Genomic DNA, 18,272 nt, shown 5'->3' on the forward strand with positions numbered 1-18,272 from the left:
AAAAGAGAATTTTCCTAGGGAGACTGGGCTAGATGTAACTATTTTTGACTTTCTTCTGAGACAGCCTTTGGAAAACCATCTGTTAAGGTAAACTGGTCACTCTGAATAAGATAAACTTTTATAAATATCAGGGAAGAGGATGTGACTCACTGTCCAAGGCAATACTCCCAAGAACATAGTCTCAGACCCTAATTTTCTCCCCTGATCCTGATAAATGGAAACATATCCAAGGGACTGCTTGGGACTGTGTCTAAGCGTCTAGACCAAAAACATAATTGAAAGAGAAGTAGAATGCTAGAGGAAAGCTGCAGAATAGACAAAATCAAATTCTGTATACTTACTGAGAAAACCCCACAAGGACATTGAGTTAAAGCAGCATCTTATCTTTGAATGCAAAGGTTTTGCATCTATGAAATGAAGTGACGAGACATCTCTTTGCAGGAAACAGATCAAAATCTCCTCCAGATCTAAATGTGGAATAGAGAGGGATGCTGCAGACAAGAGTTGAAGTCCCTACTTTTAGTACTTGTGGAGACATTGACAAAAGCGAGAGCTGGAATTCTCAGATCTGAGCTATGCAGAAATATGTGGAAAGTAGGTAGGGTTGAATTACCAGCAAAAAGAGCATACTTGAGAGATAACTTGTTTTCAAAGTGTAGAAAATGTGGCTTGCCTCTGCTGTATTTCTTGTCAGCCTGCTAACACTCCATAGTTCTTTATTTTTTATTTTATTTTAAGTTCTTGTATTTTAAGACTATAACTCTGTAAAAATTTTGAACAGTGCTTTAGAGAGACAAACACAGATATTGAAATACAGGCACATACATGCTGTTTTACTCCTCTTCTTCCAAGACAGAGGATGCTCCCACGTACAATTTAAAAATTAGAGAGATAGGAAAGCAAAGAGTCTTTCTTCCCTTCCAGTGCTTTTCTCAAAGCTGTGGCTGAATTCAAGACATGAGATGTAGACCGAATATATTTCCTCCCACCTGTTTTTAGGGCTTGGTTCAGCTAAAGGACAGAGGAGAAGCTCCTAACTGCACTTCCACCCAGGAAAATCCCAGAGTAAAAATTAAGAAAGAGGAAGAATGTTCTTGATGGGAATGTTTTGGGGAGTGCAAGGTAAGAGCTATCCAAAAGGATCTGTGGCAACATGGACAGAATTGCAGACCGAAGCAGCAATATGCTTTTTGGCTGGAGGTCTGGTTTGCACTGGTGTATGCAGGCCAGGTGTGACTGGAAGGATAACACCAATGGAGAATGAGAAGAGCTGCTACTCCTCCACTTTTTACATAGCAGATTGACCCAGAACATGCTGATTGTGTCCAGCAATATTCATGTCCTCTTCTGATCCTTTGTGACACATTGTGTAGACACCTCACCTCAACTGAAAGCAGAGGCCTTAAACATTATGAGTGCCCCTTAACCACCTTGCAGTCCACATCTGACTCCTGTGCACACCCATACAGTCCAATAACCCAACTGGTATTTACACATAAAATAGCAAAAAAGGGCCAGTGCTGTGTTTCTTCCCCCAGCTGAATCAATCCTCTGTGGTTACCAAGAGCATCCAAAAGCTTCTGTTTGAGGAGCGTGCACGAGAAGACTGGCTCAACGGAAGATCATGATGGGCTCACAGCAGTTATAAAGGGACATCTTCATCCTCATCTTCATCCTCATACAGATCAGTGGAGCGTAGGCTTATGTCCTTGAGGATGTCTGAGATGTCTTCAGCAACTGGTCTTGTCAGCTCCATCTCTTCCAAATCGGTATCAGTGGCATAATTGGAGCACAGGCCTTCCCCTTCATCATGCAAGTGAGAGGGCTGTGGGGAGTTTGAGTAGGGAGGCAGTGGGCTTTCTGTCCCCAAGTCTGCTGCATTCTGTGCTGCCACCATGCAGCTGTCCTGCTGGTTCCATGCCTGAGTAGCCTGGCTGATCTTCTCACTGCTGATTGAAGTCCGGTTTGTATCACGGAAACTGGCAAGGGGAGGGCGGAGGCGAACTCCAGAGCGTGTAGAGCCCTCTATTGCCTTCTGAAGCTATTAGAAGAGAAAAAATTCAGAGAAAAATGGATGAGAGGGAGACTGACTCAGCCCTACACTGCAGAAGTTCATCAGCTCTCAAGAATAAAGGGCTTTAAAAATGGAGTCACATCTCCACCTCTGGGGCCTTTTACACAGGTATTGTAATTTTTGTTCTGTGGTAAATAACAAATTCTGCACCACTGAGATAGTAATAGCCACTCAGTTAAGAGCTCTAGTTTCAGGAAAAAGACAAAACATTTAACATGCCTGTAGATCCCTGCTGCCTTCTCTGGAAGTCATCCATTCCACTACATGGCTTCCAAAGTGTTGGGGTTGTTTAGCTTGGAGAAAACAAGGCTCAGGGGAGACCTTACCATGCTCTACAATTACCTTAAAGGAGGTTGTAGCAAGGAGGGGATTGGGCTCTTCTCACAAGCACTAAGTGATAAAACAAGGGGAAATGCCCTTAAGTTGCTCCAGAGGAGGTTTAAGTTGGGTATTAGGAAAAATTTCTTCACTGAAAGGGTTGTGAAGTATTAGAACAGGCTGCCCAGGAAAGTGGTTGAATCACTATCCCTGGAGGTCTTCAAAAAACATGTAGAGCTAAGTGACATGGTTTAACAGCAGACTTGGCAGTGCTGGGTTAACGGTTGGACTTGGTGATCTCTGAAGTCTTTTCCAACCTAAATGATTCTGTGATTCAGAACTCAGCTGAAAACATAGCAATCACAGTCCTATTCCTAGATCATATTCCTAGCTGGATCCACAACCTGTGTTTCACAATGATTCACAGGATGATTGCAGTTGATTAGGAGATGAGAGAATGCGTACTTACCTCTTCCAAAGCCAACACTCCCTTCAGCTTCCCCATACTGGTTATGTAGGCATGGCTGAGTCCCAATAATGAGAACAATGTATGTGTCTAAGGAAAAACACACACACAAAAACATTTTAGAGACCTTGGAAACAGGTAATGTGATATCTGGTGCTAGACCTGTGATTTAGAAATGGGAATCCCAAAGGTGTACAATACTGAAGTTACCCCAGTGAGAACTACTACTTCCATTCTCCTTTTGTAGATAGCAAATACTACCCTTTGGTCCTTCTGCTAAGCTGTGAGTTGGGAGAGTGTTCATGATGTAGAGCACATTCTGTTCCTATCCTCTGTCTCCTTGTACACTTAGGGACTTGTGGAGATCCTTCTTCATTTTGGTGCTGGAAGTTGAATATCACACGCACTGTCAGAACATACTTAGGTTATTTATTCCAGTACTTTCCTTACCACCAGAAGCCTTTTTTTTTTTTTTTTCTTTTTCTTTTTGTCCAGAATACTTCCTGTCAAAACTTCAGCTTCTTGCTTTTTACCCAGTGCAGTGGGAACACTGGAAACAAGTTACTCCCTTTCTCTTACAAAGACTTCTGAAAAAGACAGGTATCGCACTACTATCACCCTTCTGTTCTTCAGCCTAAATATACTCCATGCTTTCTGAAACTTTCAGCATTCTCAGTGCTCATCTGTGGAATATTTTTAACCTCTAGTTTCTTTAAACTGAGCTGTACTCTACCTGTGGCCTTACATGAAGTGATTCTTTCAGAGCTGTTATTTGCCTTTTTCTTTAGCATCACATGAGATGCTGAATGTCATGTTCAAGTGTAAATTAAGGAAAATGTCAGTCTTCTGGCAGAAGACATTTTATCCTAGCATGAAAGAAAATCAGGCTGGTTAAATACAATTTGATCACCATAAGCTGTGCTTTTGATTTTCAGCATTGTTACACTTAGCTCTAACTATGCATACCTCAAGTAGCTTTTTTATTTCTTTATCATTTATTTATTCCTGCGGGTTTTTTTGTGCATCCAAGTCAAATTATGTCTGTTATTTCAGAGTTTATTTGAAAAAGAGCAAATTGCTCTTTTTAAAAAGAGGTATGGAACCTTCTTCATTTGCACTCTTCAGGTATTCTTTCTTGTAACCCCTAAACTCTCAAATGCTAGTATTTTTCAGATTGCTTCAATCAGTCCTTTAGAAAACACCAAACTCATCTAAGTATATGCTAGACTGTTCTTATTTTGCTAAAGACTGGGATAATAGTAATTAATTTAATGCAAGGCACCAGCTGACAGTTCACATTAAATAAATATTAATTAAAAACTTGCAGTGTGCACTTTTGCTTCAGTAGACCAATTTCCTTTTCCATTTAGTGAACCCCCAATCATCTCTTACTCCTGATATACTTATGTAATGATTGTTTTTCCTCCAGTCATTCTGCACTGACTCTAGAAGTCTTATCACAGAATACCCAAAGTTGGAAGGGGCCAGCAAGGATCAGAGTCCAACTCCTGCCTCCACACTCAGGAGTTAAGTCATTCGTCTGAGAGTGTTGTCCAAATACTTATTGAACTCCAGCAAGCTTGGTGCCATGATCACTTCCCTGGGGAGCCTGTTCCAGTGCTCAGCCACCCTCTTGGTGAAAACCTTTTTCCTAATATCCAGGTTGAACCTCCCCTCTTGCAGCTTCATGTCGTTCCCTTGGGTCCTATCATTGGACATCAGTATGACCTAGCTTCCTCTTTCCTTGTGCTTCAGGTTGATGAAGAGCCTATAATATAGGCTGGTTTGAAGAAACTTTTCTCACATGCTGAGGCAGACTCCACACCCTGACAGAAACACTCTGAGAAATTCAGGAGTGTTCATTCCAGTCTTATGCACCAACAAACCAGGGTGTATTTCTCCAGCTAATATTCCTAGCATTATAGTAGCGTATACTGCTTCTGTTGGTGTAATGTCTGGAAAATCCTAAGTTGTGTCCAAAAGCTATTTTAATAAATGTACTCAAATGTCTTAACCTCTAACCTTTCATTTTCCAGGAGACTAGTATCACACAGATACTGTATCACACAGAAAGGTATGGGAACAAAATTACTTCTGTGTCTGGATGTTCAAGTAGCTGGTGGTAATTATAATTGGATGAGGAAAAAGTGAGTCAGTTGGAGGTGAAGAAAAGGAGAAGAAATGTCATAGACTAGTCTTGCAATGATAGATGGGGTGGAGAAAAACAGACGATGCCTCAGAGAGAGTTCTGCACCCACCTTGTGCAGGGAAGTTCTCTCCACCAGTTGGAAAGGGGAAGGGTCTATGCGGCAGCAGTCAAAGCATACATCCTTATTCAGCTCCTCCTGTTCCCAAGCATCTATCTGACACAAGAAAGAAAGAGTATCACTCTTACAATAATTAGCAGTGTTGCTGGTTATGTATCCAAACCAGGTCCATTTACCTGTTAATCATTCCTCCACTCCACGTAGATTGTTTACCTGTTTTGCCCATTATATTACCCCTTTCATGTTTCCCACCCCTTCCTTGGCAGTATCAAGTCCCTATGTGAATAGACCAATTCCAGTACCTCTGAGGTTTTCTTGGAAGGTGAAGTTTTGCTCTTTCCTACTTAGAGAGAGTGAACATCTTAGCTTTCTTTTCTGAGTTGACATTTCCCTCATCATTACAACATAATACTTCCTTTGTGCAAAGAATAAAGGAACAACAAAGACCCATAGATTTAAGTGAGAAGGGAAATATGGAGGTCTCTAGCCCAACACCCTGCTCACAACAGAGTTGACTTCAAAGCTAGATCAGATTACTTGGAGCCTTACTCAGTACATCTAGCAGAACAATCTCTTATTGTGTGAGACTTGCCCAGTGTACAAGTCTCAGAAGAAGAAAATGGCTTTATCTTTGGCTTTATGTGGTAATTGCTGATGTTGTAAGAAAGAATTGCAAATGATAAGGAATGGGCAAAAGGAGCACTCACTTGACATCAATCCCACTCAGCATCCAGTCTTACCTCTTCTGGTGTCATTGTATCAATGACTTCCACTGGCTCCTGTAGGAGAAAACGCTGGTCAGGATAGATGAAGTACACAGTTTCACAGGGTACAGAAGGAAAAGATGTACACAGTCTCCTTACCCATTGTGGTCCCCTTTTTATTCCAAATAATGACTTACTAAGTTATTAGGTTTTCTTCATACTGGTATATTAAAAGGTGCACTCTATACTTGCTCTTCTTCCCTTGCCAAAGAACACTGGTGGAGCAATTCAGGTGCCTAAACATGGTCATGTAATACTGCTTTAGATGCTCTCAGACATTCCACATGGGTTCCAACTACTGCCCTAGAGAGGATGGGTCTCCCATAGGCTCTATATGATATCTACCAACCCTGTACAGACATTTCAAATACATAAGGGCATCTAACATGGCACAAGACAAAAGCATCTTTTCACTTTTAAATACCTAAAACTGTTTGCCAAATGGACTAGAATTGCACTTTGTTCCAGGTTAGCCAAATTATGATTACTTGGAAAAAGATGCCCAGTCTCAGTCATGATGGTAGCCTTGACACCTGAGCACAAATGGCTCATTAGCAAGATGCACGCTCTTTTACAGTAATTACATCCTTTCTTCTTGGAGGGAGCTCCCCACTGACACTGTTAGAATTCAGGACCATAAGTATGTACGCTCTTTGGCCAGATTCTGAATGGCTCTGTGTAGAGAGTTCTCTTCCTATTACATCCCTTCTCTCTTCAGGGTATTGCTAGGCTTTCTGTATCCCTAACCTGGACATCACTCTCTCTTTCAAGTGGACGGTTGAAAGGGCACAAGAGCTGCTGGATCAGTTGCCTCAAATTCCAGAAATTGCCTGAAGGATAAAAACAAATGTGGATAAGAGACAAGAATGAATGAGAGACAAAAATACAAAGCACCATGCCCATCTCCTTGCCCAAGGCAGGCTGGGAAATAGTATGAAGGACATGTTAACTGTGAATGACAGGGTTCAGCCAGCCACAGTCTAGCATTCAGTTTGTAAAACGGTGGCTAGGACATGCCAGAATAAACATTTCCATGCAATATCTTTTCCTCAAGGAGAGGAAAGAAACCATTTACAAAATAGCCCTTGTGGATGATAGTCATAGATCAGTGACCCTGAGGAAGAAACAGAAGCAAGACTACCAGGACAGTAAACAATGTGATACAAGGGAGAAACTGCTGTGAGTAGAGGTTTCTGCAATCTATAAGGAAAATGTGATTCAGAGGATGAGTATGAAAAGGAAATTTGAAAATTATTTCAAAGACAAAACATGTCAAAAGGACAGAACGTGACAGGTACAAAAGGGTGAGAAGTGTGCACTGGGCTAACAGTGTAATGGCTGAAATGAAAATGACTGCAGAACTATTCTCTTAGGAAGGGCAGTCAGGAATTAGAAAAGGGAAGAAGATAGGGTTTGGTGCTATTGTGAAGTGAACAAGATTGTGGAGGAAAATCAGTCAGAAAAAATAACAGTTCTGAGCCAAACTAAAAATGATGGTAGGGAAAGCCTTTTGAAGTCACCCCTTGCTACTTTTCCTCTCGTCACTCCTTGATCCCTCAGCACTAGCTTCACTTAAAGTGTCTCACACAATGTCCTTGTTTTGATGTGATTATCTTTATGATTTGGTCAGGAGGGTGAATGGCTGTTCCACCACTCTACTGCCATGGTAGCATAATACAGATTTTTCTGTGCCTTAAAAGTTTGGTCATACATGAGTGGTGTTAAGAATCCAGAATGTGCTATATGGTACATTATATGTTAACCTTTAGGTGTCTAAAAGCATGAGCCAGAGCACTATTCTCTGTATTTGTTCTCAAGATTTGGCTACACCGCTGTGCTTACTCACTGTCTGCATATTTCAAGACACATAAAGGAAAACAAACAAACAAACAAACACAAATTAAAAAAAAAAAAAACAAAACAACACCATCCTGTATCAAATGTACATGATATAGGAATCATAAATGAGATATGAGTACAGTCTTGGAAACATAGGTCATAAAGGTAGAGCAGCACAAAAAGAACACAATACATCAGTATTTGTCCATCAAATTAATGTAGCTGAAACAAAGAGATGTGCATCCAAGGGAGGAGTTGTTCAGTTTTGGAGATGGGTGAGCAACTCCAAAAATAAGTACATCTGGTTAGCTCTCAGGCTTCTTTTCCCAGGAAGATTAATTCACAGGGTGAAGAGATGGGACCCTTCCATGCAGAACCTTCAGAAAAAGTCAAAGGATATGTTATGGCAAATGATGGAGTTGGGAATACTGACAGGGAGAGAGCAGCCTGAGTGGACCTACTTTTGCCATGCTCTCTGGGGGATCACAAACAGAAGATAATTTCAGGTATGTTACACTGACGGTGAGGTACATTAACAAAGTGCCTTTAATATATGAAAAATAAAGAAAGCTGAAAGACCAATTCCTTCTCTCAGTGTCTGGGAAGCCAGCACCTTGCACAGACACCTACACACAGCAAGCTTTAAAGTTTCCATAATCTAACTGACATATGGCTGGGGCATGCCAGAAGTTACCATACCTGGGGGTTGCTGTGGCTCCAAAATTTCATGTGTTTGTTTAACAGGACTTGTTGGGCCGTTGGGCTCCTCTGGGTAACTACAAGTGGGAGTTGGTGGCGGGGGCAGCTGTTATTGAAAGGAGAGAAAATTAGATCCACCCTATGTCATTTCTTTCTCCGTCTCTCCAAATGCCTTGCTGCTTCTTAAGCAGTCTTTATCAAGTCTCTTCTCTTTTCCCTCACCTCTGCCTTCTCATCTGTATCCTCATCCTCATCAACATAAGCAAAAGACTCATGCTTCAGCTTTGGCAGGGTTGCCCCTGACCCCTTACTGTGTCCATTGTAAGGTGCCTCAGCTAGCTTCTGCTGCATTTCTCTGTTGAGGCACCGTCGCCGTTCTGGGCTGATATGTCTCTGGAGGAGTGCCTGCAGTTCAGAGCGCTCCACAGACCCCAGTAGGATCATGGTCTCTGCATAACAGAATAGAGAAACAGTTAAACCCCCTCAAGGTTTTGAATGTCTCATGCTACATGCTGCCCCTTCCTCCTTCCAACCTTTTCAGAGTGCTCTGACTAGCACTATCACGAGCTATAAAGGAGGCATTGACCAGCCCTGTTAATTGCTGCTAGTATGCTGTGAGGCTCTGGGAGGCTAACCATCAAGCTATGCTACTTCTCAGCACCACATCAGGCTCTTTACTTATACAAGATCCCTCCCCATTGTCAAAGTTCCCCTACACCTCTTTTACCTGCTATATCTTCTTCACTCCCCACACTCCAGCCTCCCTTGCTGACAAAGCTGAAACAACCTTCTGTCATACATGATACATAGTGGAAGATATTTAGGATTATTATTATTATTATTATTTTTTATGTAGTAGGTCACACTATCTTCTTCAAAGTGTATAATTTGAGAGCTAGTTTCTTTGATTCTGAGTTGAGACAGTGTTCAGGAAGGACTAGTTTCTCCACTTTGCTGACCTGGTGAGTCCACCAAAGGCAAAGTCTTAACAGTGGTGCTTTGGAGCAGAGTTTGCAAGTCTCGGTATTTACAGTTGGAGGAGACAAACTTCACATCTTGGACCATAATATCTTCAACAAAGACATTGTATTTGCTGTGAATTTATGGACAACAAAGTTAAGAGTTAGCGTATTAAAAATGTCTAGCAGATAAATTCCTCAAAGAAACACATAAAATGATGACTTCTTTAAAAAGTGTTCCCTATACAGTTGCTAAATATTATTCTGTAAGAGTAACCAAGGAGGACTTTGCAACAGGATCAATACAGATTAACTAGATTTTCATTACAGTTGTATTTCACTCCATTACTCCCCATGATAAAATTACATGCCTTTCTATGCACATACATATATGTTTTATATATACATACCTATGTATATTATATATACCATATAGAGAAACATGTATGTGAATAACTGAACTTTGTTTTAAGCTAAACATCTAAATAAAATACTTAAAACATTTTTGGAGAAAAGTATCCCAAACACCAAAACTTCCAAACTGACGCAATTTGGTAATATCTACAGAAATTCAGTAATATTGCAGATTATTCAAACCTGTGCTTTCTGTGAAAAAAGAACTTTTCTCCATTTCTGTGTATGAACCTTACTTTTACTACACCTTTTTTTTCTTTTTTCTCCTCACCTCAGGTCTATTCTGCTTTTTTATTTGCTTTGTAGCTCAATCTCTCTGTCTCCTTTTCATGACCTTTTCTTCTGCCATGATCTCACTGTTTTGTTTTACTTCTTTACCACTCCCTACATCCACCTCAGTTTTTCTACTATACCTTATATGATTCCAGCCCAGGTCTGGCAGGTAAGGCAACTTCTTCACCTGGATGATGCTGTCATAGAGGCTGGGTTGCAGACTCTGGGCCACCATGTTGGCAAGAATGACAGCTACCATCATGGGCAGGATGTGAGAAATTTGACCTGTCAGTTCAAAGCAGATCACAGCAGTGGAGACAGTGTGGCTGACTGCTCCCGTCAGAGCTGCTGCACCTTTCCCATGTAGGGTAGAAAAGAAAGTGGGAGAGAAGAGGAAAGACTGTCATATAGAAACAGAATATCAAGTCAGCCAGAAAAGACACAGAGATGAGACCAGGTGAAGAAAGAGAAAGACATAAAGACTCACCAATGACAGCATACCCTCCAGGTAAGATTTTATAAACAATACCATCAAAGAGGATCCCATCAGGAAAGAGTGATGCCATGATTTCCCCTATAAGACGTCCAAATGCAGCACCTGGAAAATATCACCAGCAATTATGGAATTAACATATAAGGAACACCCAGTCTGTGCTATGCAGAGATGCTGGGCAAGCACTGGAGTACTTTCTAACAGAAACAAAATAAAAACTTACATTAAAATGACACCAGGGATTAAAGAGTAGCTTTCTGTTACAAAATATGGAATTTAAACTCCATAAACTCCTCATAAACTCCAAGGGGAAAAAAAAATACTAAGATAAGTAAATACAGTTGAACCCTCATTTTTCCGTAGACACATCAAGTGTGATGGTATTTGTGATTCCCTGCCAGGAGGAAAGATTTTTTAAAAGGTGGTGTATTTTGTGTCGTGTCAGTTAAGATCACAGTTGGGGATCTTCATATACTCATTCTATGAATGTCTAATCACTAAAATAATAGGTTACAGAAAGGTTTAAGTGGGAAGGGACCTCTGGAGGTCTTTGATCTGATCCCTGCTCAAAACAGGGCTAATTTAAAAGTGGTAACAGGTCACCCAGGACATTGGCCAGACCAGCTTTAAAAGCCTCTAAGGATGGTGATTGCCCATCCTCTTTCTGGAAACCTTAACCAGGGAAACATTCTTTTTCTCCCTATGCCTCTATGGGCTCATTGAGAGGGCTTTAAACTAGGTAGGAAGGGGGATGGGGCTGAGGCTAGCATTGTTGGGGCTGTGCCAGGGGGAACAATGGCAAGGCCGGAGGATAAGGCAATGGCCCAGCTGAAGTGCATCTACACCAATGCACGCAGCATGGGTAACAAACAGGAGGAGCTGGAAGCCATCGTGCGGCAGGCAGGCTACGACTTGGTTGCCATCACGGAGACGTGGTGGGACCAGTCTCATGACTGGAGTGCTGCAATGCCTGGCTATAAGCTCTATAGAAGGGACAGGCAGCATAGAAGGGGTGGTGGTGTGGCTCTCTATATTAGAGAGTCTTTCGAGGCTGTAGAACTCGAGGTTGGGAATGACAAGGTCGAGTCCCTTTGGGTTAGGATCGGCAGGGACAACAAGGCTAGTGTCCTGGTCGGGGTCTGCTATAGACCGCCGAACCAGGATGAGGAGACGGATGAGGAATTCTACAGGCAGCTGACAGAGGTTGCAAAATCATCAGCTCTTGTACTCGTGGGGGACTTCAACTTCCCTGACATATCCTGGAAGCACAACACAGCCCTGAGAAAGCAGTCTAGGAGGTTTCTGGAGAGCGTGGAAGATAGCTTCCTGACGCAGCTGGTTAGTGAGCCTACCAGGGGAGGTGCCCCGCTAGACCTTCTCTTCACAAACAGAGAAGGACTGGTGGAGGACGTGATCGTCGGGAGCTGTCTAGGGCAGAGTGACCACGCAATGGTGGAGTTCACTATTCTTGGCGAGGCCAGGAAGGGGACCAGTAAAACCGCTGTATTGGACTTTCGGAGGGCTGACTTTGAGCTGCTCAGGACACTGGTTGGTGGAGTCCCTTGGGAGGCAGTTCTGAAGGGCAGAGGGGTCCAGGAAGGCTGGGCGCTCTTCAAGAGGGAAGTCTTAATGGCGCAGGAACGGTCTGTTCCCACGTGCCCAAAGACGAGCTGGCGGGGAAGAAGACCGGCCTGGCTCAACAGAGAATTGTGGCTTGATCTTAGGAGGAAAAAGAGGGTTTATAAGCTTTGGAAAAGTGGGCAGGCCACTAAGGAGGACTTTAAAGAAGTAGCGAGGCTGTGCAGGGACAAAATTAGGAAGGCCAAAGCTCATCTGGAGCTCAATCTGGCTACTGCCGTTAAAGATAACAAAAAACGTTTCTATAAATACATCAACACAAAAAGGAGGACTAAGGAGAATCTCCATCCTTTACTGGATGCGGGGGGAAACTTAGTTACAAGAGATGAGGAAAAGGCGGAGGTGCTCAATGCCTTCTTTGCCTCAGTCTTTAGCGGCAATACCGGTTGTTCTCTGGATACTCAGTACCCTGAGCTGGTGGAAGGGGATGGGGAGCAGGATGTGGCCCTCATTATCCATGAAGAACTGGTTGGTGACCTACTACGGCACTTAGATGTGCACAAGTCGATGGGGCCAGATGGGATCCACCCAAGGGTACTGAGGGAACTGGCAGAGGAGCTGGCCAAGCCGCTGTCCATCATTTATCAACAGTCCTGGCTATCGGGGGAGGTCCCAATCGACTGGCGGCTAGCAAACGTGACGCCCATCTACAAGAAGGGCCGGAGGGCTGACCCAGGAAACTACAGGCCTGTCAGTTTGACCTCAGTGCCAGGAAAGCTCATGGAGCAGATCCTCCTGAGAGTCATCATGCAGCACTTGAAGGGGAAGCAGGCGATCAGGCCCAGTCAGCATGGCTTTATGAAAGGCAGGTCATGCCTGACGAACCTGATCTCCTTCTATGACAGAGTGACGCGCTGGGTGGATGAGGGAAAGGCTGTGGATGTGGTCTACCTTGACTTCAGCAAGGCTTTTGACACCGTCTCCCACAGCATTCTCCTCAAGAAACTGGCTGCTCTTGGCTTGGACTGGCGCACGCTTCGTTGGGTTAGAAACTGGCTGGATAGCCGGGCCCAAAGAGTCGTGGTGAATGGAGCCAAGTCCAGTTGGAGGCCAGTCACTAGTGGCGTCCCCCAGGGCTCGGTGCTGGGGCCGGTCCTCTTTAATATCTTCATCGATGATCTGGACGAGGGCATCGAGTGCACCCTCAGTAAGTTCGCAGATGACACCAAGTTAGGTGCGTGTGTCGATCTGCTTGAGGGTAGGAAAGCTCTGCAGGAGGATCTGGATAGGCTGGACCGATGGGCTGAGGTCAACTGCATGAAGTTTAACAAGGCCAAGTGCCGGGTCCTGCACCTGGGGCGCAATAACCCCAAGCAGAGCTACAGGCTGGGAGAGGAATGGTTGGAAAGCTGCCAGGCAGAGAAGGACCTGGGAGTGATGGTGGACAGTCGGCTGAATATGAGCCAGCAGTGTGCTCAGGTGGCCAAGAAGGCCAACGGCATCCTGGCTTGTATTAGGAACAGCGTGACCAGCAGGGCTAGGGAGGTGATCGTCCCCCTGTACTCAGCTCTGGTGAGGCCGCACCTCGAGTACTGTGTTCAGTTTTGGGCCCCTCGCTACAAGAAGGACATCGAGGTGCTTGAGCGGGTGCAGAGAAGGGCGACGAAGCTGGTGAGGGGCCTGGAGAACAAGTCCTACGAGGAGCGGCTGAGGGAGCTGGGCTTGTTCAGCCTGGAGAAGAGGAGGCTCAGGGGCGACCTTATCGCTCTTTTTAGGTACCTCAAGGGAGGCTGTAGCGAGGTGGGGGTTGGCCTGTTCTCCCACGTGCCTGGTGACAGGACGAGGGGGAATGGGTTTAAGTTGAGCCAGGGGAGTTTTAGGCTAGATGTTAGGAAGAACTTCTTCACTGAAAGGGTTGTGAGGCATTGGAACAGGCTGCCCAGGGAAGTGGTGGAGTCACCATCCTTGGAAGTCTTCAAAAGACGTTTAGATGTAGAGCTTAGGGATATGGTTTAGTGGAGGGCTGTTAGCGTTAGGTTGGAGGTTGGACTCGATGACCTTGAGGTCTCTTCCAACCTAGAAATTCTGTGATTCTGTGATTCTGTGATTCTTAGAATTTCCCTTATTACTTGTGCCTTTTACCTCCTGTTTACTATGTGCCTCTGAGAAGTGTATTTCTATCCTCTGTATACCTTGCTGCATTAGATGGTGAATTAGATGGTGAAACCTAGAGTCAGACTTCATCTTGGCCTTCTCTTCTACACGTTGATTAAGCACAATTTCTTCACACTGTCCTTCATTTTGTGCTCCAGCTCCTCAGCAATCTCAGTGGCCCTACACTAGACTCACTGCACTTCATCAAAATTTCCTGCATAAGTGGACACAAAATAACTTAATATTCCAGAATTGTCCCAAAAATACTGATTGCTGGGAAAAAAACATTTTCTTTGTCTTGCTCTCTGGACTTTTCCTAGTAAACTCTTACTTGTTGTTAGCCTTTATTACTGCAAGGGCATGCTACTGACAGGTTCAGTTGTTGCCTTCAGGAACCCAGAGGCTGTTAACATAGTTCATTTCATTTAATAGCTATGAATATTAATGCTGATCATTATGAGTTTGTGTTTCTTAGTCTTTTTTTTTTTTTTTCTTTCTTTTTTTTTTTTTTTTTTGTCTTGGAATTAAAAACTGTTAAAAAACAACAAACCCCCATACGTCACCATGTCACCATACTCCAGTCAGAAGAAAGATAAAAAGGATTATGTGGTATTGCAGGTACTAATTTTGAGGTTGTCTCTTCTCACTGGGCTTCAGGAGCAAAAGGAGCAACTATTACTAATTGTACTATGAAAGTTTCTTCGTAGGTAGAAAGGCAGAGAAATGAGAAGGCCATGATACAGCATGCCTTTCCACAGCTTGGTTTCCCTTATGTAAAAGGACAGGAAAGTCCTCCTCAGCATTTGGATTTGAGGGCATGGGAAAGGACCCCTTCAGCAGAGGCTCAGAGACTGGTATATGAACTACTAACTGAGCTTGTCATAGAGAGTGATAAGTAGACTCCTCATCCCCTAAAAGAAATCTGCCAGGTACCTCTGCAGTATCTCTCTCATCCTTTTCACCTATCAGACCTATACACTACAACACAAACTCACCCAGAACAAAAACAGGCATGAAGCCTCCACAGGGGATTGGCATTGTAGTAGCAATGACAGACATCCAGAACTAGAAGAGAGGTAGAGAGGATGCAGTTGTTAGTGAGCAGCAATAGCATTTTCAGCAATCCCACTCTACTGCCAAGCTGGTGAATCCATAAGGAGACACATTCTGGGGGATGTGGCAGTTTAGCCAGGAAGTGAAAGGTAAAGGGTCTGTGAGGTGTGAAGGGTAGCTGGAAGAACTCTGACAACACACCAAAACTGATGTAAAAGACCTCTGGGTACTGCTATGGTGACAGGGAAGGCAAATCACCAGGAGAATGAACATGAGAATTCCTTTGCCATGGACCTTTGAAGGTGAGATTTCCTACTGCTTGGTTTTGTTTGTTTGTTTTTGTTTTGATGTTTTATAATAAATAAATACATTTTATTTTATAGAACAAGGTTGTCCACATTTCACAGACTCAGAAAATTTTCAGCGTGAGGGAACTTTAGAGGTCTCTCACTCAACTCCCTGCTTCCAGAAGGGCTAATTCCTAAGTTAGATCAGTTTTCTCAGGACCTTGTCCAATTGAATTCTGACCATTTTGAATGATGGAGATTCCCCAGCTTTTCTGAGCAGTTGTGTCACTCCTGACTCACACTAAAGGGAGATTTTTTTCCTGAAGTCAACCTGCCATATGTTTCCCTTTTTATAGCTTGTGCTGTTGCCTCTTGTCCTTTCACTATGTTGGGCAAAACAATGAAAATCTGTCTGGATAGAATAGAATAGTTTATTTGGAAGGGTCCTATAAAATTGAGTCCAACTGCCTGAATAGTCTCAGGACTAACCAAAATTTAAAGCATGTTAAAGGCATTATCCAGATGCCTCTTAAACTCTGACAGGCATGGGGTATCAAATACCTCACTAGGAAGCCTGTTCCAGTGTTTGAACAACCTCACGGTAACGAAATTTTTCCTAATATCCAGTCCAAACCTCCTCTGGTGCAGCTTTGTGTGGTTTCCTTATGTTCTATCATCTGTTATCAGGGAGAAGAGACCAACAGCTTCCCCCTCTACTTCCGCTCCTCAGGAAGTTGCACAGAGCAATGAGGTCACCTCTTATCCTCCTTTTCTCCAAACTAGACAAACCAAGAGTCCTCAGCATAGGACATGACATCCAGCCCTTTTACCAGTTGGTTGCCCTCCTCTGCATGTATTTAAGTAACTTAAAATCATTTTTACATTGTGGAGCCCGGTACTGTACACAATATTCAAGGTGAGGCCACACCAATGCTAAATATCAATCACTTCTTTTGACTGGCTGGCCATGCTGTGTCAAATGCACCCTAAAATGTGGTTTGCTTTCTTGGCTGACAGTTAGTGCTGAGGCTGATCCAAATGCTGTCTTAGACCAGCACATACAGTCTTCTTCTGGAGGCAACAGCCTAAATGGGACTCAGGATAGATATACCACATAGTCCATCCTTCTTTTATTCAAGTAAATGAGACCTTATCTGTTTGGTACACCATAATCAGAATTACAACAGAAGCAGAACCCTCAGTTGCCTGTCAGAAATTTGACACAGTGTTTTACTTTAGATGGAATCAGCTTTGACAAACATTAATGCCCATTTCTGATCTACTGAAATATTCAACTGATACTTCAAGGTGGCATCAGATCTTTTTGTTCTTAAGAAAAATCAGCATTTCTATGATATTTTTACACAAACACACACACTGGCCTGGAAAACCTCTTTTTTTTTTTTTTTTTTTTCTTTTTTTTTCCAGGATTTGGAATATAATTACTTGGATTTTGGAATATAATGACTACTTTCAAATCTCTTCTCTTGCTCTGTGATGTATCTGTTACACAGTTAATCCTTTCAAAGTCTGAACAAATGCAATTTCTATGGGCAATGTTAGGTCAGAACATTGAATCTGCTGCTGCTTTCCTAGAATTGAGCAAAGCAGGTCTCAGCTACATTTCTCCACTATGCTACAGTACTATTAACAAATCCTTGAGCCTCATTCACATATAGATAATTTTTGTCTCCTGTCTGGAGTCAGGAATATGAAGTAGACAGTATCACACTTTATTTAGGCCAAATATAAATTATCTGAGAATTTTTTTTACTCAATTACTTGTTTTACCAAATCTTGTGAGACTTGTCCTGATGTAGTCTTTTATGGCCAGCCACTACACAGTGGCTCCTGAAACTCATTCAGCAGGATGCTTGAGGATGATAAACTAGGGAGCAGTCAAGGAGGTAAGTGTAGTAAGGCCAGGAAATTATTCCCTAATGACACTGTTAATTTTGCACTCATGGTGGGCAAACATCATATCAAAAGTGTAAGAAGACCCCATTTCAGTTGCAGTGTTTCATTCAATGCCAAGCAGCTCCCCATTGTCAGATAACATAATTTTACAAATTACAAGGAACACTCACTCTGACTGGAAAAGGCTTAGTGAGCTAGATTTCCTTACCTTCATGAGAAAGAAAAGCAGGATGATGATGAAGACACTGACTTTGGGGTGGATCCAGGCAGCAGATTTACCTAGGATCTGGGGGTCTCCTGTGTGTTTTGCCCAGGTATAGTTATCAAAGAGAGAGCTGATGGCTTCCCGTGGCATCAACTAGAGAGCAAAAAAAAACACAAAAAAAACAGGGATAAACTGTGAGATTAGACAGAATAAATATTCTACCTCTGTTCCAAGAAAGTGGAGATGTTTACTTCAGTAATTCATGATTATGAGACTTAATTCACATTTTTAATCTTCAGGAAGAGAAGAGTGACTGGAACTGGTGAAAGGATAACTAATTCTGCACATGGGGTAACATCTTTCTAATTACTTGCTTAGAAGAGTGGACCTTTTGCAAGTTTTATACAAAGGGGATAGCAGAGATCACAAGTCTCAGAGTACAGTCCCTCTTCAGTCCGAAGTTCTCCCAAGTTTTTCTTCCCCTTTCCAGGATGTAAGGTTATTGGGGCATA

At 43.0% G+C, this 18,272-nt stretch overlaps 1 protein-coding gene across 1 annotated transcript in view; it reads right to left on the bottom strand.

The window, feature by feature from the left end:
* Positions 1–738: 738 nt before the first annotated feature.
* Positions 739–18,272, bottom strand: part of CLCN1 (chloride voltage-gated channel 1) — a 45,844-nt gene continuing 28,310 nt past the window's right edge. The window contains exons 12-23 of the mRNA XM_082751943.1: positions 17,764–17,913; positions 15,294–15,363; positions 10,561–10,671; positions 10,214–10,427; positions 9,387–9,520; positions 8,650–8,876; positions 8,428–8,533; positions 6,637–6,719; positions 5,866–5,904; positions 5,117–5,221; positions 2,862–2,948; positions 739–2,041 (exon numbers count right to left, since the gene is read on the bottom strand). Coding sequence (XP_082608069.1) covers positions 1,643–2,041; positions 2,862–2,948; positions 5,117–5,221; positions 5,866–5,904; positions 6,637–6,719; positions 8,428–8,533; positions 8,650–8,876; positions 9,387–9,520; positions 10,214–10,427; positions 10,561–10,671; positions 15,294–15,363; positions 17,764–17,913 — 1,725 coding nt within the window. The 3' untranslated portion in view covers positions 739–1,642. The remainder of the gene's footprint in view (positions 2,042–2,861; positions 2,949–5,116; positions 5,222–5,865; positions 5,905–6,636; positions 6,720–8,427; positions 8,534–8,649; positions 8,877–9,386; positions 9,521–10,213; positions 10,428–10,560; positions 10,672–15,293; positions 15,364–17,763; positions 17,914–18,272) is intronic.

This window comes from Aythya marila (genome assembly GCF_965140915.1).
Source record: "Aythya marila genome assembly, chromosome: 1".
NCBI classification, from domain to species: domain Eukaryota; kingdom Metazoa; phylum Chordata; class Aves; order Anseriformes; family Anatidae; genus Aythya; species Aythya marila.